The sequence below is a fragment of the Myotis daubentonii genome, chromosome 4 (assembly GCF_963259705.1).
Source record: "Myotis daubentonii chromosome 4, mMyoDau2.1, whole genome shotgun sequence".
NCBI lineage: Eukaryota > Metazoa > Chordata > Mammalia > Chiroptera > Vespertilionidae > Myotis > Myotis daubentonii.
In genome coordinates, this window is record NC_081843.1 from 29,574,871 (window position 1) to 29,596,973 (window position 22,103).

Here is a 22,103-nt window from a genome sequence, read left to right on the forward strand (position 1 = left end):
TTAGAATTATCAGGGGAATCACTTTCTAAATTACATAATTAACCACTATGTTGTTCACCTGAAATTAATATAAAATAGTATTTAATGTCAAAAAAGTTCTTGATCTTGTAAAGTTATTAGTCCAAAAAAACTTGGAGGGGTATATTAAAAATAAAGAAGCAAGTGTTCCTGATAGGAAGTTATTGGTGACCAATAAGGTCTTGTTGAATGAATATATCAATGAATGACACATTGGGTCTCATAAATATTACGTTAGTTATCCAAATCTCCAAAATTCCTGGTTTGCAGTGCTGTAGTCAACAGTAGTTGTTCCTATATCTGATTTTATAGTCTTTACCATCTATATCAGTAATTCTCAAACTTTAAGATTATAAGAACCATCTGAAGTGGCACTTGAACTACATTTCCCTAGGCCCCACGTCTAGAGATTTTAATCCAATCTATACAGGCTGAATCCTAAGGCTCTGTAGTATAACAAGAGCCCCCAGAAATTTTGATATAATTTCTTCTCTGATGTAGGTTAATATTCCCATTAGTATAAAGTAGTACCTCCCAATTTAAAAATCAGAATTAACATTTTGGGGCCCTTAAATCCAAATCTCTCAACACAACCTACAAAATAATAATAATAACTAAAATAAAAAATATAATTTTAGCATTACTACAAGACAGAGAACTCCTAAAGCTTCAAAAATAAAAAAGCAGAGTTTGTGATCCTGATACCACAAAAAGGAGAATTCAAGCCAAGAAGCATTAAATGCAACAAATTAAATGTAATAAAGAAGGTCATTTTTTAATGCTAAAATTCACAGTTCACAGTGAAGATATAACAAGTTTTCATATCTATATAGCAAATAATATAGCAACCATCTTTCTGAATCAATATGGTAGATGCAATAAGACATAGGCAGAATGCCCAGTAATAGGAAATAGTAACACCGTATTCTTAGTACAAGCAAATAAAAGAGACAATGAGTAAAAATATAGAAAAGTTAAATAGTAAAATCAATAAGAAAGAACTATGGATATGTATCAAATTTTACTGCCTGAAAATAGATAATACACCTTCTTCTCAACCTCAGAGGAAGATTTGTAAAAAATAATCACAAAGGGAACATCAGTTCATTTAAAAAAATAGAGATATTATAAACAACACTCTTGACCACAATGCAATAAAGTTAAAAATCATTAATAATTTTTAATGCCATCTACCTAAAAATTAAAAACAAAAACTACCAAACAAATTTTGAGTCCAGGTTAAATACAAATCAAAATTAAAGAGTTTCTAAAAAATAATGATAATGAAAACACCACACAAAAGAATTAGAAACTTTCAAGCAATTAAGAAGAATACTGAAAGCCTTAAAAACTTTTAGCAATACAAATATTTAAATTTTATTAACAGCTCAGGCAGCTAAACAAAGAACAACAGAGTAAACCAAAAGGAAATACAAGGAAGGCAATAACAAATATAAAAGCAGAAATCAATGAGTTAGCAAATAGAAAAATACAAGATCTAATTAATAAATCAAAAGTTTAGTTTTTGAAAGGTAATTAAGAAACTAAGGCAAACTTTAGCTAATTTAATTGAGGGGGAAAGGGAGAAAACACAAAGATATAAAATAAGAAATCAAAGGGAAAAATAAGCATTGAAGTAAGATTTTTTTAAAGCAAAAGAGAGGCTAATTTGCAGATGTCTGTGCAAATAAATTTGAAAGTGTAGATGAAAAACATAATTCCCTAGGGAAAGGCATTTTACAAAGCTTGACCTCATTAGAGACAGAAAGAACCCTTTATCAGAACTATTTCCCCAGAAGAAATAGAAAAAGAAATCAAGAAATTAACACATTAAAAAAATCATTAGGACCAAATGGTTTCACAAGTGAATTCTACCAAACTTTCAAAGACCAGGCAGTAATAATGCTCCATAAACTATACCAAGCATTGGAAAGGAAGAAAACTTCCCAATTCATTTTATGATATATTGATTCCTAAATCTCTTAAGGACAGTACAAAAAAGAAAGAATGAATTACAAGTACTGATGCAAAAGTTCTACATAAAATTTTAGTGACTATCACCTTAAGAAAATAATACACCATGACCTAGTGGAATTTATTCCATGGATGCAAATTTGGTTCAATATTCGGAAATCCAATAATGCAATATACAATATTAATAGATATGGGAAGGAAAAAATTGATGACTACCTGTAGAGATAATGACAATACTTAAAAGCCGTCAACAAATTCAACTCATACTAACAAAACCCTCAAGAAAATAGGAATTGATGAATACTTTCTTAGCATGGTAGACTACTATACTGTAGTCATAGAGCCAGCTTCTTCCTTAACCAGGAAATACTAGTACTAGAGGCATTTCTATTAAGGTCAGGAACAAGGCAAGGCACCCACTCACTCTACTATGCAATTCAACACTGTACTGGAGGGGTCGGGAAATGTATTTGACTGCCAGGCAGATACCACCTTTAACCAAGTGATCAACATTAATACCATCAGTAATGAGAAATAGATCCCATGTGCATCCTCATAAGATGCACTGAGATAAACACATCACTCTTGTACTCCTGCACAATAGAACAACCTGAATCTAATTCTGAAAAAAACAGATAAATCCAAATTGAGGACGTTTTTCAAAATAACTGGACTGCAGTCTTCAAAAATGTCATTGCCACAAAAGACACAGAAATAATGAATGACTGTCTCACAACAAAGGTCGTAACAAGGAATATAATACACGATCTAGGACTTTCTTTTTGTATTATGTACATTATTGAGATAATTGGTAAATTATGAATAAGGTCTACAAATAGGTGATATTATTACCTGTACTGTGGTTGTGCAAGAGAAATCTTTGTTCTTAGGATACACACAGTGAAGTATTTCGAGGAAAAGGGGCATCACGCCTACAATTTATTCTCAAGTGGTTCAGGGAAAAATATGTGCATATGGAGAGACATAAATATTGTGAAGTGTTAACATTTGAGGAATCTGGGTAAAGGGTATGTAGAATTCTTGCAACTTTTCTGTAAGTCTGAAGTTATATCAAAATGAAAATTTAAAAATTAGCAGTAATGATAAGAACAAACTCCTTTGATTCTCAAAGCTCTCAGCTACAACCCTGTGACTTCTTCCCTTCACAATAAAATCTGTCAAGAGTAGTCAATTGGCTCTCTCCATTTCCTCCTTCCCATTCATTCCTTAACCAACCCAATCAGGATCATATACTTTTGTTGAGATCATCAATGAACTTCCTACTGCCACACCCACCTCTGCAGGCATCTCAGTACCACTCAGGGGAGGGTCGTGATCACTCCTTCTTTCTGGAAACACTTTCCTCTTATGGATTCCATGTCATTCCATTTTCCTGGATTCTCCTTCCTTCGTTAGCTGTTCCTTCTCCACATCTTTTGCTGAATTCCTCTATGGAATTCCTTTCTACGCTCTAAATGTGAGCGTGGTACTGCACTCAATTCTGGGTCCTGCCTCATCTCCAACTTTCCTTCATGATCCCAGCTTCAATGCCTGTTTCTATGCTGACACCTCCAAAGGTGTTACACCCAACCCCAGCCTCTCTCTGAGCTCCAGATTCACAAATCATTCAGTCACGTATCTGTTATCTCCAATTGCATGGCTAAAAGTTAAATCAAACTTACCCTGTCCAAAGTAGAATTCTTATATGTCTCCCCAGATCTGTTTGTTTTCCAGCCTTTGCCCCTAGGAAAGGGCACTAACATCCATCCATGTGCTTCCAGCTAAAACCCAGCGTCTCCCTCAATGATCTCTCATGGAGACCTCTGTCTTCTTCGCTTCATCTAACTATGCTCACCCAAGTTGGAGCTCCTATCTGAACTATCCTCCAATCTGGACTCCTTGCTTCACTCTCGCTCCATACAGCCCATCCTCCAACAGAATTCAGAATGATCTTCTAAAAACATAAACCAGATCATGACACTTCCCTAATCAAATCTCCAGTCACTACAAATATTGCAATAAATATTAGTATCCTAAAGCTAATAACAAAGTACCACAACTGGGTGTCTTAAAATAGCAGGAATTTAATGTCTCACAGTTCTGGAGGCTAGAAGTCCGAATGCAAGGTGCCAACAGGGCCATGCTTTCAAGGCTGTAGGGAAGATGACTGCTGGTAGTCCTTGGCGTTCCTTGGCTTGTGGATGCATCGCTCCTTTCTGCCGCTGTCTTCCCACAGCCTTCTTCCCTCTGTGTCTCTCTCTTTCTTCTTCTTATAAAGACAGCAGTCATCTTGGATTTAGGTCCCAGCCCAATATGACATCTTAACTAACTTCTTCTGCAAAAACACTTTCACATAAGGTCACCATCTGGGCTTCCAGATGGACCTGAAGTTTAAGTGGGGAGGGGTACACTCTTCAACACAATAAGCCACTTCTATTCCCATTGGAATGCATCCTAAATTCTTTATCACTGCACACAATCCTGCAGGACCTGGTTCCTACCTACCATACTATCCTCCTCAGACCTTTTGCCAGTATCTACTAGCAGCTCCTAAATAAAGCCAAACCCGTTCCAAATGCAGGGCTTTTCTAAGGACTGTTCTTCTTGTCAGAAGAGTGTTTCTGCCAGGTGCTTGACCTGCTAGCCCATCCTCACCTCTTCTACTTCCCCAGTGGATCCTCTCTAAAGCACACCCCCATTTCCAGTCACTCTATAATTAGCATCCTGTTTATTTACTTCAAAGCACTATCACAGTCTATAATTATTTTGTTTTTACTTTTTCTCAGTTTATTATGTGCTCCATTATAATCTCAGCATCTAGCATAGTACCCAGTACATGGGAGTGGATCACTGAGTATTCACTGAGTGAATCAATAAATTCAAATTAGTACAGAGACTGTACCAAATACACCTGCTCTAATTTCCATAGTACAGCGGTTCTCAACCTGTGGGTCGCGACCCTTTTGGTAGTCGAACGACCCTTTCACAGGGGTCGCCTAAGACCATCCTGTATATCAGATATTTACATTATGATTCATAACAGTAGCAACATTACAGTTATGAAGTAGCAACGAAAGTAATTTTATGGTTGGGTCACAACATGAGGAACTGTATTTAAAGGGCCAGAAGGTTGAGAACCACTGCCATAGTACATGCCCATGACTATCTATATAGTCCTTAAAAATGTTTGTTGAAATCAACTAACTAATAAATTCCATCAATTTTCCCTAGGCCACAATTTATGCTTACACAAAATATTCTCCTGATCAGACTTTGTAAGAAAAAAACAATGGCTCTAATCCTGCCACCAAGTTCAAAATATTTATTAATAACTAGAGGCCTGGTGCACAAAATTCATGCACTGTGGGGAGGGTGTCCCTCAGCCCCGCCTGCAGCTTCTCCAATCTGGGACGCCTAAGGAGATGTTCGACTGCCAGACATCCCTCTCACAATCTGGGACTGCTGGCTCCCAACCGCTCGCCTGTCTGCCTGCCTAATTGCCCCTAACCACTTCTGCCTGCCAGCCTGACCACTCCCTAACCACTCCCTGCTAGCCTGATGGACGCCTAACTGCTCCCCTGCTGGCCTAATCGCCCCCAACTGCCCTCCCTGCCAGCCTAGTCGCTCCCAACTGCCCTCCCCTGCAGGCCTGGTCCCCCTCAACTGCCCTCCCCTGCAGGCCTGGTCCCCCTCAACTGCCCTCCCCTGCCAGCCATCTTGTGCCCACATGGGGCAGCCATCTTGTGTGAGGGCATGATGTTCAATTTGCACATTACCTCTTTATTATATAGACTTACACTGGGGACTAGGTGAAAAACATAAAATGATTAAGCAAAAACAATCTATACTAATAAAAGCCTAGGTGGTCCTCGTGCCCTCATGCGCCACCCTCACATCGCCACAAGATGGCCACCACAAGATGGCCGGCAGGGGAGGGTAGTTGGGGGCAAACAGGCCGGCAGGGGAGGGCAGTTGGGAGCGATAGGGCTGGCAGGGGAGGGCAGTTGGGGGCAACCAGGCCTGCAGGGGAGGGCAGTTGGGAGTAATCAGGCCAGCAGGGGAGGGCAGTGCGGGTGACCAGGCCTACAGGGGAGGGCAGCTGGGGGCAAATAGGCCAGCAGGGGAGGGCAGTGCGGGTGACCAGGGCCTACAGGGGAGGGCAGTTGGGGGTGATAGGGCTGGCAGGGGAGGGCAGTTGGGGGCAACCAGGCCTGCAGGGGAGGGCAGTTGGGGGTGATAGGGCTGGCAGAGGAGGGCAGTTGGGGGCAACCAGGCCTGCAGGGGAGGGCAGTTGGGAGTAATCAGGCCAGCAGGGGAGGGCAGTGCAGGTGACCAGGCCTACAGGGGAGGGCAGCTGGGGGCAAATAGGCCAGCAGGGGAGGGCAGTTGTGGGTGATCGGGCCAGCAGGGGAGCAGTTAGGCTTCAATCAGGCCGGCAGGGGAGCAGTTAGGGGGCGATCAGGCTGGCAGGCAGAAGCAGTTAGGGGCAATCAGGCAGGCAGGCAGAAGCAGTTAGGAGCCAGCAGTCCTGGACTGTGAGAGGGATGTCCAACTGCCGGCAGTCAGACATCCCCTGAGGGGTCCCTGATTGGAGAGGGTGCAGGCCGGCTGAGAGACACCCCCCCCACATGAATTTCATGCACCGGGCCTCTAGTAACAACAATAAAAAACTACAAACAAACTCATGAATATAGTATGGTGATCACAAGAGGGAAAGTTGGGTAGGGCGAGGTAAAAGAGGGTAAATGGGAGATAAATGTTGATGGAAAGAGACTTATCTGGGGTGGTGAACACACAATATAATATACAGATGATGTATTATAGAATTGTACACTTGAAACCTATACAATTTTATTAACCAATGTTACCCCAATAAACTCAAATCCTATACAATAAGAGAGGAATATGCTAATTATCTATTACGCCGTAACTTTACAACCAATCTACAAGTGGAGGAGAGCTACAGGAGGGCGGGGCAATGAGCTAGAAGCAGAGAGAGCTACAGTAGGGTGGGCCAGTGGGCAGAGTGCTACAGGAGGGTGGGGCAGTGGGCTACTAGCAGTGGAGAGCTACCAGCCGCGGTGGGCAGGTGGCCAGCTGAGGCAAGCGGCAGCGAGCTACTTGCACAGTAAATAAATAAAATTAAACTAAATTTTAAAAAGAATTATGTACCTAGCATAGCACAATTAAAAGCTCATCAAATTTCTGCTTATCAGATATTGCTTAAGCAGACCCACATACAAAGTGGAACTGTACTCATCATGATGAAGATAAGCTGTAGCTTATTTAACTTCTTCAAGGTCATGTTATGAATAGGACTGTGTTACTAAAAACTTCATTTGTGACCCTATAACATTTGAGAGTTATGAGGAGCTCAGTATTCTTATCAAGGGTCAAGTGTACAACAAGGTGCTGCCCATGGAGGAATATCACATTACTTCACTGTCTCAACTGTACCACTAAAGGAATTTTCACGGAATAATAATTTGCAGTACATCTACTTGAAGCAATTTTGTATTTATTTATTCAATTGAATTATTTATGTTATTCATAATGAAATGAAATTCAAAAAGCATTGGTTCCATCACATTTTCCTTTGCTTTCATTTGGTTTCCTGCATATGACTATTTTTATGCAAATGAGGTTTTGATGACATTAAACATTTTCCACTGATTTTCCAAGAACAAATATGTTCTCTCCATATGCCACCGTCTTCATTTTCCTGCATCCATCCTCAAAGCTCTGTTGGCTGATCAGAATTTCTTCTAAATTAACTCCGAGGGCATTCCATCTGTAATACTGATGAACCTGTCTTCCTCTGCAGTGCCCATGTAGCACTCCCATTAATACCTGAATTTAGCCCATTTTGCCCATTCCACCAGAAGCCTTACTTATCCCCCAGCTCTAACAGCACTGTAAATCTAACCTTGTTACAAAGCATCCTGTCGATACCCTGCTCTACTCACAGAGCAAAAACAATGAGGAACCCCCCACGTAAAAAAAAGGCGTGGCTGCACAGACATTTGCCTTATTTTCAGGGCTAAGGAATAATTGTTTTCAGGACAAATCAGAGTGGAATTCGGCAGGCTGCCTACCCTTGGGCTTTCTTGTAGGGGTGTAGAGGTGTGTGTGTGTGTGTGTGTGTGTGTGTGTATGTGTCTGTGTCTGTGTGTGTGTGTGTGTGTGTGTGTGTGTTTTACCTTAGATTCACAGGGCAGGCGGAGTAACCCCCTAGAAATATAAGATCGCAGGTTTCAAGTCTAGAGTGTCCAGTAACCAGCATTATAGAAATTTTTGATTGCTCCATGAGCTGTTCTCCTACAGTTCTAAAGTGCCTACAATCTTGACATAAGGCAGCAAAGGGCTACAGAATCAAGGACAACATTTATGCAAATTCCAACGCTGGTTTGATTTAAGGTTATAAATCAAGAATCCCATTTTCCATAAACACATCTACATTTGGGAAACATGATTTGGGGGAACATGAATTTGGAACTCAATGACCCGGGAGGCTGTGAACAGGCCACGAAGCAGATCCATTTGCATAGACAAGACAAGGTGCACACTGGTTTCTATCCACTGATTTCAAGTTTCTCATGCAAGAAATTGAAACTTGTCCAGAAAGCTCTCTAGAACAGAAATGGAGGGGTATCTTTTCCGTGGCCTCACTTTAATGCATTTAGATGAGAATCCTCTCAGGTCCCAATAAAAGACTGAATTAATTTTGCCAACTCATAAACTTTTAGGCCCAGGATGACACTGCCTCTAGCAAGAAGTGGGAATCCTTTCTTAAAAATGAGGGAAATCTTTGACCCCCATCATGTTTAAGGTGCCTCTTGCACTGCAAATAGTATCTTAGCTTCATATTTCTCTTCCTATTTTACATCTCTGTGTTGGAGATACCCCAGAGAGTTATCAACCATTTCATGGGGTATAATAAAATTCTAAAAGGCAAATAATTCAAAATGAGCTTGATTTCTATTAACTTTCATTTGTTAAAATAAATGGATGAACGTGAGTTGGGAAGAAACAGGTGGGGAGGGAGGGAAGTGACACAAGCTGAGCCACCAACAAAGGACATGAACTGCCCCAAGTGTGGGAACGCCCGCCCTGACCTTATTTCCTCTTCCACCTGCCTCCAGGAGGATCTCAAAAGATGGTGGGGTCCCAGGATGCTCACATTTTAAATTAAGAATCACTCACGGAGCTTGGAAAAATACAGATGCACTGCTTCTGTTCTGGCCTACCATCTCTGTAGCAGCCCTGCTGATTCAAAGGCAAGGATCCTATTGCCCAAACCATGACAGGCCTGCAAGCTCTCAATCTTGTGGAACACTGGGGTCACCTGGGGAGCTTCTTAAAAATAATTTAATATGGATGCTTGGGGCCCACTCCCGGAGATTCTGGTTTGCTTACTCTGGGGTAGAGTCTGGGCAGCCCAACCTTCTAGCTCCCCAGATGATTTCAATGCCCAGCTGAGACTGAGAACCATCGGTGTAGGGAGAGCAGGGATGCGAGCCCTATAGGAGCTTCTTTCTACCTTTTACTTTCCCAACTTTGGACACCTTTACCCAAAGATCATTCCATCCTCTTTGAATACTCATCTTTACTCCAAGGTTCACATCTTCTCATAGCAGGCAGGAAATGATCATGAAAACTGAGCCATTCGCTCTTGGCTATGACAGTTGGGGATATTAAGACAGGAGCATCTGACTGAGGTAACAAAGGGTTTCTTTCTGCTGCCCAGATCCCAGAACAGCTTGCAAGAAGGAGGAGCAGTCACGCCCACCCGAGCTTTGGAGGCCCAGTCAAGCTCCACGTTGGAGCAGCTTCACCAAAAGTCTCCAAAATGAAAACCTCACTGAGTACAGAGGCCTCTGCAGGCGAGGCCACCGCTGAATGATGCCCAATCTTTCCCTGCTGACCCTCTCAGAGGTTCTCAACACACAGAAGTGATTCCCAGGGAGTGGCCAAAACTTCAGACCGGGAACTCTGTTGGGCTCGGCAACCTACATTATTAGAAAGCCCCACAGGCTGCCCTTTGAGATAAAACACTCTGTAATGTGCTTTTTAATACTCAGCCCTTTTCATGAAAAAATTATTTTCATATGTAGGAAAATAACTTCAATGCGTGAAAAAGTAGAGCATACATTGTACAGCTTTTGGTCTAACCACTACTGACGATGGCAAAGAAGCAGAGGAGGCAGCTGGCCCCATCCCACTGGCTTTCCCAAGTGTCCGTCCCTCAGGACATCTGGACTGGCCTCCTTCATAAGGAAGCTGCTGTAAATCTCAAAGCTGAACCTCTGATCCAGCCCAGAAGAGCCTTAGGAAGCGAACATGCCCTTCCCAGGCACTCAGCACAGCCTGGTGTCTGTCTCAGGCCGGCTGCCTCGCGCTTCAGTGCCAAGTTCAGGACAAGGAGTGTGAATTACCCTAGAGCCAAGTTTTCCATCTGAGTGAGACATGCAGTACTAACCTACTTTTTAGAGAGATACTCTCCTAAAGAATCTATCATTCCATGCAGCGTGTTGTAAGGGTAAGAGGGATGTGTGGCAAAGGATCTCTAAAAATATTGCAGCTAATGTTTACTGTTCAGATGTTAATACAGGAGAAGGGCTGAGACTAATGCAGTTCATGCGTAACATTTTACTCCCCACAGCAATCCCGTAAAGTAGATATTATTACATCACCATTTCACATATGAGGAAACCGAGGCACAGAAAGGTTATATAATTCTCCCAAAGGTCGCATAGCCAGTAAGAGGTGAAACTGGAATTACAACAGAGTTCCAGGTCCATGCTCTTGACTTCTATGAAAAACTCTCTCATGAAGGTTTTAAAATGGTCCAGACATGCTTTTCAGATGTAGGGAGCTCACAAATGTGGGATCAACATTCACCCACAAACGCTTCAGGAATTATTATCCTCACATATTAAAAGGGAAGGCATCCCTACCAGCACATTTCCCTTCACCCCCCAGCTGAATAAGGACCAGCTCTGACAAAAGAAGTCCCCCTGGTTGTGCCTCTAGGTTAAATCAACTTTACAGTAATGTATTTCCTAAACATAATAGTATTTTTTAAAATTTATTTTTCCTGAATTTTACAAAAAATACTCTATCCCTTAAAGAGGATTTCAACCATATCTATAATAACAAAAGCATAATAGGCTAATTAGACCAGACATCCTTCTGGATGACCTTCTGGATGAAGCTGGGGCTGCAAGGGAAGCCCAGGTCCCGGGTGCCAGAGAGAAGCCATTGCTGGCAGCCGGGGGAAGGCAGGCCTACTCTTGCATGAATTTTGTGCACTGGGCCTCTATAAGGCTATTTTAATGGGCAATAGTTAATCAAATTAGCCCTTGTGGTAATGGGATTCTGTTACAGCTGGAAGGGGTAAAGGGACCAACAGAAGAAGACTAACTAAGGAAGCATATGTGCATGCACACATACACACACACACACACACACACACACACACACACACACACACACATACTTTCTCAGAGAAATGGTCCTGTCTTAAGACTCAGAATTTCTTCTTCTTCTGGTGATACCAGTGTGAAGTAGGATGTTCCAGTCCACACATGGGAGGACAGGCAGGGCACCTGGTGTGGAGAGAGGGGCACGGCCCTGAAGACACACACACACACACACACACACACACACAGCTGGATTTGAATCTGGGCACCAGCACTTACTAAGCCTGTGACCTCAGGTAGGTTGCTCAACTTCTCCAAACTCCCCACCACTTTCCTCATTATAAAACAGAGATGGCAACAGCTACTTCAGAGAGCAGTTACATTTAAATGAGATCAATAAAACATGCAGCACAATGACAAACACATAAGAGGCAGTCAATAAGAGGGAATTATTATTGTGGTTAGTGAATCAGAGACACTCCTAAGCAGGCACCTATTTATCATTTCAACCAACAAGTATTTATAGGGTAGCTACCCTCTGCGCTGACTTCTGTGGAAAAGAAAGGTTAACACAGGATCCTTAGCCATCGTTAAGGTTCTGTCATTCTATATGAAAGCCAACTTATGACCCACGGCAATCTGCTGCCCAAGGAATGATTCAGAAAACAAACATACAGAAGAAGCCTAGTTGCAGCTTTAATGATCAGATGTTTCCTTTTCGGGGAGGAGGGAAAACTTGAGCGGGGTATTGACCGATGAGTAGATTTCTTTCCACTAAATTATATCTAACACCATAACTCACATAGGCACACAACTCACATACACACAGACTCAACCTAAAACACCCACTGGGTATGGATGACTCCAAAAGCCCCATGGTCAGTCCAGCCATCATCCTGACCTCCAGACCCCCAAACATTCAGCTGTCCGCTGGACAGGACATGAAGATGGTCCACAGGCATCTCACACTGCCTGTGTCCAAAGCAGGCACTGTTGGAATTTAACAGGTTAGAGTTTATGGCAATAAAGGGAAGAGGAGACTGTCTGAGTGAAGCAAAATGAATTCCAAAGAAACTTGACATCTGGATTTATAAGCACGAAGCCAAAGGAGAAATTGAAGATAACAGTAGTAGAAACTGTCCATAAATTACCCACGCAGGCTGGAAACAGGAGGCAAGCCATAAAATGTGTTCAGGGACCTCAGCAGTGGCTTTAATACACACAGATTTCTGTGCTGCTAGGGGTTCCTGCCCCACATTACGGAATAATTGGGCAAGCAGATCATTAATATGCCATTTCATGATATGAGATGGTATATCTCAGCACAGGAAAGGAGTAGAGGTTTTTAAAGCCTTGCCTGGCTTCTGGTGTCACCACATTTTACCTTCTGGCTCACACACACATAGCCAAATAATGAATGAAGCTGAAGAGATTCGTCTCCTGTTGTGACCTCAATAAATCTGTAACTATGGGGAACCCCGGCCAAGCAGAACGGCTATCTTCCCCACAAAACAAGTACCTCTGCAGGGGTCTCCCTTCTGGTTAAGGAATTAACTCCCCCTTTGTCTCCCAAGCTAGAAATCTCTTGATTGCACCTACTTCATCCATATCCAATTACTTGCCTCATCTTGCTGATCCTCCGAAAAATGTTCTTGAATCTAGCCATTCCACTCCACCTCCTCTTAGTCCCTGGTTTGTTACAGAGAAACAACTGCTGTGAAAGCCACACAATCATTATAAAACATAAGCTGTGTTATTAGAAGTCTCTCTCTCTCTCCACAGTGCAGTGCCTCACACATAGCTGACACTCGGCACAGGTTGGGTGGATGGAGAAAAGACTTATATTTAGCCATCCTGCCATCAGCCTTTATCTCCTCTAAGCTATCCCCCACATTTCTCCCACAATTAGTCATAATTTTAAAAAATCAGAGGGTAACAATAATACCATCTTGCCTCACAGCCTTCATTGGTGTCCATTGAAATGATAAAATCTGTGCCTAACACAGGCTGGCACGTGAAGTGCTTTGCAGGGCTCCCCTTACCCCCAACCTCTTCCACAATTCACTCTGGAAACTGAGCTGAGCCACAGGATTCTGTGCTGTTCCCCTACCCCCCAAATCCAAGATCATTTCCAGTACTCCTCCTGCACTCGCTCTTCTCTCTCAAATGCCCTAGATTCTCTTTGGAGGGAAAAATTCCCCCTCACCCTTAAGACCAGGTCACCTCTGTGCCATCATTTGCTTCTCCCAGGAGGGCGCATTCCCTTGTCTTAGGTGCTAGGGCCCTCTGTGTGCAACCCCAGGACTGTGGACAGTGGCGGCCATCCCTTCTCTCAGATTTCCCAGGAAGCCCAAATGTGCTGTGCTCCTCTCCAGGCTGCCAGCACAGTGCCTGGCAGGTTGGAGGCTCCACTCAAAGGCCATCCTATATAATAAAAGCCTAATATACTAAGTGTCTGGTCATCTAGTCATCCGTTCAACCATTCAAAGCATAATATGCTAATGATATGCTAAGGCCGCTCAACTGCTGGCCATGATGTGCACTGACCACCAGGGGGCAGATGCTCCAACCTGTAGGTTAGCTGCTGGGGTCTGGCAGATCAGGACTGAGTGAGATGGGCCGGACATGCTCTGGAGCCCTCCTATGGTCCCTCCCTGGCTGGCCAACCTTCCACATCCCTCCCTCGCCCCGATCATGCATGCAATCCAGGCTCAGGGACCCCAGCTTCCCGAGTGCATGAATTTGGTGCACCAGGCCTCTAGTTTTTAATATTTTTTTAAGAATGAAAGAAAAGAAATATATACCACAGTTTTCTATCCATTCATCCACTGATAGGCACTTAGGCTGGATTAGAAAACTGTGGTACATCTACACAGTGGAATACTATGCTGCTGTAAAAAAAGAAGGAATTCTTACAACAGCATGGATGGTACTGGAGAGCATTGTGCTAAGCAAAATAAACCAGTCAGAGAAAGATAAACATCACATGATCTCACTCATTTGTGGAATATAATTAACATCATAAACTGATGAACAAAAATAGATACAGAGCCCTAACCGGTTTGTCTCAGTGGATAGAGCGTCGGCCTGCGGACTCAAGGGTCCCAGGTTCGATTCCTGTCAACGGCATGTACCTTGGTTGCGGGCACATCCCCAGTAGGGGAAGTGCAGGAGGCAGCTGATTGATGTTTCTCTTTCATCGATGTTTCTAACTCCCTATCCCTCTCCCTTCCTCTCTGTAAAAATCAATAAAATATATTTTTTAAAAAATAGATACAGAGACAAAGAAGCATGGAACAGACTGTTAAACTTCAGCGAGAAGGCAGGGGAGCATTGGGGGCGGGGGTAAGAGATCAACCAAATGACTTGTATGCATGCATATAAGTATAAACAATGGACACAGACACTAGGGGGGTGAGGGCATGTGCCGGGTGGGTGGGGGAGGTCAATAGGGGAAAAAGGAGACCTGTGTTCTAGTATTTATAATACTTTAAACAATAAAAAAATAAAAAATAAAAAATAAATATATATCAAAGGAAAAGCAAAAGAAGTATTATCTTTAGCACCTCCAAATAAGAGAAAGAGGTATTTACAAAAATGTTTTTGAAAAAGCTGCTTTGAAACAGCGTGGGCAAACATTTTAAACAAAAGATACATACCGTGTACTTTCAAAATAAACTCTAGATAGATGGAGGAGTGAAATATGAGAGCCAGGGAACAGCCACACAGAGCAGAATATATTTATAAGTGTTCTGAGGGATGACATCTTCCTCAACTTTGAAGCAATGAAGAAAGGAAAATGGAAGAATCGACAGTTTGGGATTCAAACAATTTAAAGTATCTGTCCAGTGGAAGGAAAAAAAAAATCACAAAATTAAAGTAAAAGGAAAAACAGCATATTGGAAACCATTTGCATGAACTATGACAAGCAAATGGTTAATCCTACTACTGCCTAAAAATTCACTCATATTAATAAGAGAAACAAATTCTCAGGAGTAGTCTAATAATAAAACAATAAGAATTAAATCAACCTGAGATTTTGCATAAAATTTGCAATAGAATTTAAATCCTCTAGACATGGAAGAGCTTTTGGGGGGCTTCACAAGAAGAATCTTGCCAATTGGGGTGCAATTTCTCCTGGGCCTGGACCTGCAAGGGAAGAAGAAAGCAGCAGCTCTGGCCCTGACAGTTGCCTCCCTATCCATCCCCAGGGCTCAAATATCAAAAAAGCATCTTCTACAGGCAAGGCCTTTCCCACTCTTGGACAGCAAGGATTAACTTGCAATTAAAAAGATTAATTTGGTAATGTCTGCTATGAAGCCTACAATTTACAATGGTGCCTCTGGTTATCATGTGTGGCCTGTGGGCAAGCTCTCAAATTTATCTCTAATTTCCCCTTCAAATTCCTCCTCCACAGAGCTGTCCGAATCATCTAAAAAGGCAAATGTGGCCATGTCATCCAACCTAGATCTCCAACTCTTTCTTCTACCCTACTTTCACCCTTCCTATCTTGTGCTTAATTTTTTGGTATAGATTTACATGTATAGCTTAAACTTCTGTTTTATTAAAAAAAAAAACATGTATAGTCTCATCCCACTTTTCTAATCTCCATTTCTTAATAACAATGATTGTGCTACTATTTCTTGATGTTTAAATTTTAGATATTTTCAATTAATTTTGTTTCTGAAGATTAAGATTTAATTTTCTTCTACTACCCACTCACACCCCCATTCCTTCTCCTTCCTCTTGCAATATAGTTATATCATAATTAGTAGTTAAACAATTATCCATTATTTACATTTGTATGACCATATTGTTTACAGCTGAGCCACAGACTGTATGGAATTGCAATTCCTTTCTGGAGAAAATTTTGTTTTGTTGTGTAGGTAATAATTGCTTTGCTTTTTCACAATTTTTTTTTCTGTGACTATCACTAATTCAGTCCCCAACTTTTAGAAAGAATGGTTTAAAATATCTTGCAAAGGCAACTAACGAAAAAATAAACAAGTGGGACTACATCAAATTAAAGCTTCTACACAGCAAAAGAAACCATTAACAAAATAAAAAGGCAATCTAATGAATGAAAAAAAAAACTATTTGCAAACCATATATCTGATAAGGGGTTAATTTCTAAAATATATTTTAAAAAGTCCTACAACTCAATAGCAAACATAAAAAAATCTGGTTTAAAGATGAGCAGAGAATCTGAATTTTTCCAAAGAAGACATACAGATGGGCAACAGGTACCTGAAAAGATGCTCAATTGTAACTAATCATCAGGGAAATGCAAATCAAAACCATAATGAGCTATCACTTCACACCTGTTAGAATGGCTATTTTAAAAAAGACAAGAAATAAATAGTAAGTGTTGGGAAGGGTGTGGAGGTAAGGCAGCCCTTGGGCACTGTTGGTGGGGTGTAAATGGGTGCAGCCACTGCGGAAAACAGTATAAATGTGCTTCAGAAAGCACAACAGAACTGCCACATGACCCAGAAATTCCACTTCTGGGAATTTACTGAAAGAAACCCAAAACACTAATTCAAAAAGATGTATGCGCCCTCATGCTCATTGCAGCATCACTTACAATAGCCAAGATGGAAACCTAAGTGTCCATTGATAGGTGAATAGAAAAATAATATGTGATACACATATACATACATACACACACACACACACACACACACACACGGGAATATTATTCGGCCATTATACTAGGTGATGTAAGTGAGAAAAAGATAAATACCATATGATCTCACTTACTAGTATATAAGGAATCTAACAACAACAAACTATCTCCTATATACAGAAAAAAAAAATTGGTGGTTGCCAGAGGCATGGGGTTGAGGGGTGGGAGAAATGGGTCAAGAGAGTTAAAAGATACAAATTTCCAGTTACAAAATAAATACGTCATGGAGTAGTAATGTACACCATGGTGACTACAGTTAATAATACTGTATTGCATATTTGAGTGCTGCTAAAAGAGTCGGTCTTAAAGTTCTCATTATAAGAAAAAAAATTTGTAGCTATTATGATGACAGATTTTAACTAGACTTATTGTGGTAATCATTTTGCAATGTGGACAAATATCAAATCATTATGCCTGAAATAAATAACATGTTGTATGTCAATTATTCCTCAATAAAAATAATTTTTTAAAATCTTAATACAGTAAAAAAAAAAGTAATTAAACAATTATATCCCCTGCCCCCCCCCCTTTGTATACATTCCTCTTATATCCCTTTATCTTCCTGTCCTAATATGAATGGTTACCCTTGAAATGTTACCCTGGACAGCCCTTCATCATCTCTCTGGGATCTGCTTTTAGTATTCTCTTGTTTGAACCCTTTTCCTCATTCCTATTATCATTCTCTTTCTTATTTTACTCCCTTGTTTTACTGGAGCATATATTTGAGTAGCTTCCTGAAAACAGATGCAGAAAAGGTAAACTTGTTGAGACCTTACACAAATGTATGTATTTACTTTCTGCTTGCTCTTGGCACAAACTATTCTATGGTTAACTCTAGAATTCTAAGTTGAAAATGCTTTTTTAAAACTTGCCTCTTAGTTTTTACTGTTGCTACTGAGAAATCCAATACCAACTGTATTTGAGTCACTTTTCTCTCTGAAATTGTTCAGGACTTGCTCTTCACCCATGCTGATCTGAAATTTTTAATTTACTTTTCTTAATCTGGGCTTAATATTTTCCCTTTCATTCAGCATGTAGATAGTGGGTGAGACTTTCCAATCTGAAAACTCTAGAGTTCTGGGAAATTTTCCGGTATCATTTCTTTGATGATTTTCTTCTCTCTGTTTTCTCTGTTCCCCTCTGACATTCGTATTAGTTGATGTTGAACCTGCTGGACTGATCTAATTCTTTTCAAGTCTTTTCTCTCATATTTTTATTTTTTCTGTCTTCCAGAAGACTTCCTCAATGCTGTCTTTCAACCTTTTATTACATTATTTATTTCTATCTCATTTATAACTTCCAAGATTTGTTTTTTATTCTCTGATCATTATTTTAACATAGCACTTGACTCTTGTTTTGCAAATAAAACACATTTCTATGTCATGACATGATATCTCTATGTCATGAGTTATAAAGTTTGTAATCTCTGTTTCCTCCAAATGTTTTCTCTTTGCTGTTGCTAAGGCCTTTTATAACAGAGACTCTCCTGAGATGTCTAGGGATCCTCGCTCTCATTTCTTATTTTAGATTAAAACAGTATGAATAGTTGGATGGAGCTTTACAACAGGCATAACTTACTAATAGTTCATGAGCAGAACCCAACCATTTGGGGAGTATACCCCCAATTCTCATATCTATTGGCCTTTTTCTTAGGCTAGATGGTCTCCTCAGAGTAGTTTCTTCAAATACTTGACGGTGAAGTTATAAAAGCCTTGAGGGGTAATGAGGTTGAGAGTGTTCCCATTTAGTATGCAGCCTTATCCTCTGACCTAGGTTACACCTTATGAACTAAAGCCCAGAGTTCACCTTCTCCAGAGAGGAATCCTCCCATATTCCACTGGGTAGAAAAGGATAGACTCTGGTTGTGCAGAGTTGGAGAAAGGATCCAAAGATCCAACTGCAATCCTTCTACTCAAATCTACCTCCCAGCCATCAGAAGTACCCAGAACCTCCCATTTCTGGGTCTCTGGCATTCTGAGGTATGATTAGGCTACGTTCTTCTGCTCTTACCACCACTCTCCACCATATGCAGGCAGTTGGGTCTCAGCCTCATCCAGTTTGCTGTCGGTTACCTTCCATCCATCCTCTTGCCATCTTCTAAAACTTTGTAGGTGACTCTTCCCCGCTGTCACTGTCTGTCTAGTTGTCCCTTAGACTAGGTTGCCATCTTCTCTAGTTCTTTATTATCAGTGAAATTTCAGGAGTGACCAGAAATAAGTGGCATGCTCAAGCCACCATGCTACGCTACAGGGCACTATGGGCCTATACATTCTTCTCTGAGCACACCATTTTTTTATTTGTACCCCTAACTCTGATCTTGCTGTTCCCTTGCCTGGTCTGCCCTTATCCCTTTCCCTTCTTCAATTTTCCAACCTTTATTGGTCCTTCAAAATTAAGCTCAGGCACCATCTTGAGCAGGAATCTTTCCCATATACTCCCTGCACATGCTATGTATATCTCCGGCCTGATACACACCATACAGACCATATTGTGCTGAATTAATCTGCCCGCACATCTGTCTCCCTCCCTAGACAAATAGAAAGTAGGCAAGAACTGTGTCTTATCCAATGTCGTGCCTCTATCTAGTGTGGGGAAAAACATCTGGCACATAATAGGTGCTCACTAATATTTGTTCAACTGACCCATTTCCAGTAGCTTCGTGTTGGAAGCATTTTCATTCTCATAGGAGTGAAAAGAATAGGACTCTGTTTATTTGCCAATGTTCAAATAAGGAAGGCTAATCAGAGAGTACCAGAAAATGAAAACAGCCAGATGTTTTTAAGAGCAAAAGTCCAGGAATACAAAACAGTTTCCAACAGGGGTGATGTATATTTTTCCTAGCGATTCAAATGAATATATGCTTATTAGGAAGGGAGAGAGAGTTAACAGGTTCCATGGTGAATCCTGCAATTTTAAATCCATTTAAGACAATTTTCTTTATCTCAAATCTATTTTTCTCAGTAACCAGGATACTTAACTGATTTGTACAAAACTCATTTGAAAAAGAAATAATCTGCTCTAAACAAGGGCACTCTGAATAGAAAAAGAGAGACACTACAAACCTAACAGGAAACGAAAAATCTTTTTGAGAGGCCAAGGCGGACTCCTGCTTAGAAAATAGGTTTTCCCTCCAGCATCTTGATTCTATGAGCAATTTCTTTTCTCGATTTCACCAGGAGAAAACAAATAATTCTTAAATCTGAGGGCATAGAAAAAAAGAACTTTCATAAGACAATCAAGATGCCAAACAAACTGTTTAAATGGTAAGACTCTCAGACAAAAGAGTAGAAACAGCCATGGATGTACCTTCTCACCTGTCAGCTTGGCAAAGCATTTTGTAAATGGCAGCACCCAGTTTTGGAATGGTCAATTGAAATTCTAAAAGGAGTAGAGGTTGCTATAAACTTTTGGGAGAGGAATATCACAATATGTGTCTAGAGCCTCCAAAAATATTCCTACAATGTGATCTAAGGATTATACTTTTAGAAATGTGAATTAAGAAAATAAATATCTAATCAATACACATAAAGACTTGAATGGGAAGCTAGTCATCGAAGCGTTATTTATAATAATGAAAAATCAAAGTTCCAAACAATGGAAATAATGATCATAGCTAATAACATCAGAAAATGCTCATGAAATAACGTTAAATGAAAAAAAAAGAGGTAAAACAATATATCATATTCTCATAATCTGCAGAGAAAACAGACTTGAAGACAGATTTTACCAGTTGCTGTCTCCAGGTAATGAGATCATGGTGATTTCCGATTTTTATTGAAAACTTTTTGTATTGCAGACCTTTCTATATGTTTCTGGGTTGCTTTTATACAAATCAAATGTTTTATTTAGCTAATATTTCATAATCAACAGTACTCAGTTTATTGGCTGTGGAGGAGACCGAGATAAAAGCTCCGTCACGAGTTACAAATGACATCAGAAAATGTCACATACTGGGGTCTTCGTCCACCCATAGGATCAAGGGATCTCCTCTGAATGATTGAACCAGAACTTACTTGGTGGGACGATAATCTGGAATGGAACGATCCAGCGAGATTTTTTCACTGAGGTAGGAATTGTAGCCATACTTCTCATGGGGTCCCTTGGCTTTTTCCTCTTCAGCTGGGGAAAGGGTAGCAGGAAGGCCCCCTTTGCCCCGCCCACCATAACCTTCAATGAGCCCAAGGGATTTGGATAAGCCTAGAAAAAGGAAGGGAAAAAAGAATTATTTGAAAACCACTATATTGTGATATGTCACTCAAGCTCAGATGCAGCTTCAATGGAAATTTTAACATTACCTGTCATGGAAAGAACTATGTTCTCATTTGATCAGTCTTGGGAATATGCTCTGAGCACATCTATATTGAGAATTGAGAGGAGTGGCAAGGCAAAGGTGAGTTGTGGGTTTAGGTCTTGTTCCCTAAACCCTCTCCCTTTTTGAGAACTGGGGTCTATAAAATAGACTGCCCGGAGTGGTAACCGAGGGGGATACAAGAAATGGGACAGAACGGGGTTATTATTCATGCCTGTTTTCCTCTCTCCAAGGGGCTATGACAACAAGGCTAGCAAGGCCCAGAGACACCCCATATAACACTAGATAAGAGGAGCTGGTAACAGCAAACTGCAAAAATGCAGGTGTTTTTACTTCATTTGAACAAAGAACGATAGATTGCTTTTTATCATGAGTTTAAAGTGTGTAACAGCCTGACACGGTTCTTTACTTAAAGGTTTTATTTAAATTTCATCTAAATGGCAAAGGAAATACAAAATGCTTGAGAATAAATTACAGCAGGAAAAAACCCATAAGGGTGATAACTGTGCCAAGTAGAGTAGGAGGCCCCGGCAACAAGCCTCACTGAGCAACTGCAAGTTCCCGGATGGTGGCAGCTTTACAACTATTGTCCCATTACACAATGAACAGCTTCATGGGCAATTTTTAAATCCTAGAGCTATGGGAGGTTTTACTACTCAGCTCCTTGGCCATTTCAGATGCCCAAGCTACTCAG

General features: G+C 40.9%; 1 protein-coding gene across 1 annotated transcript in view; it reads right to left on the minus strand.

Moving 5' to 3' along the window:
• Window positions 1-22,103, minus strand: part of GALNT17 (polypeptide N-acetylgalactosaminyltransferase 17) — a 426,094-nt gene that overhangs the window by 251,771 nt on the left and 152,220 nt on the right. The window contains exon 2 of the mRNA XM_059693393.1: window positions 21,114-21,297. Coding sequence (XP_059549376.1) covers window positions 21,114-21,297 — 184 coding nt within the window. The remainder of the gene's footprint in view (window positions 1-21,113; window positions 21,298-22,103) is intronic.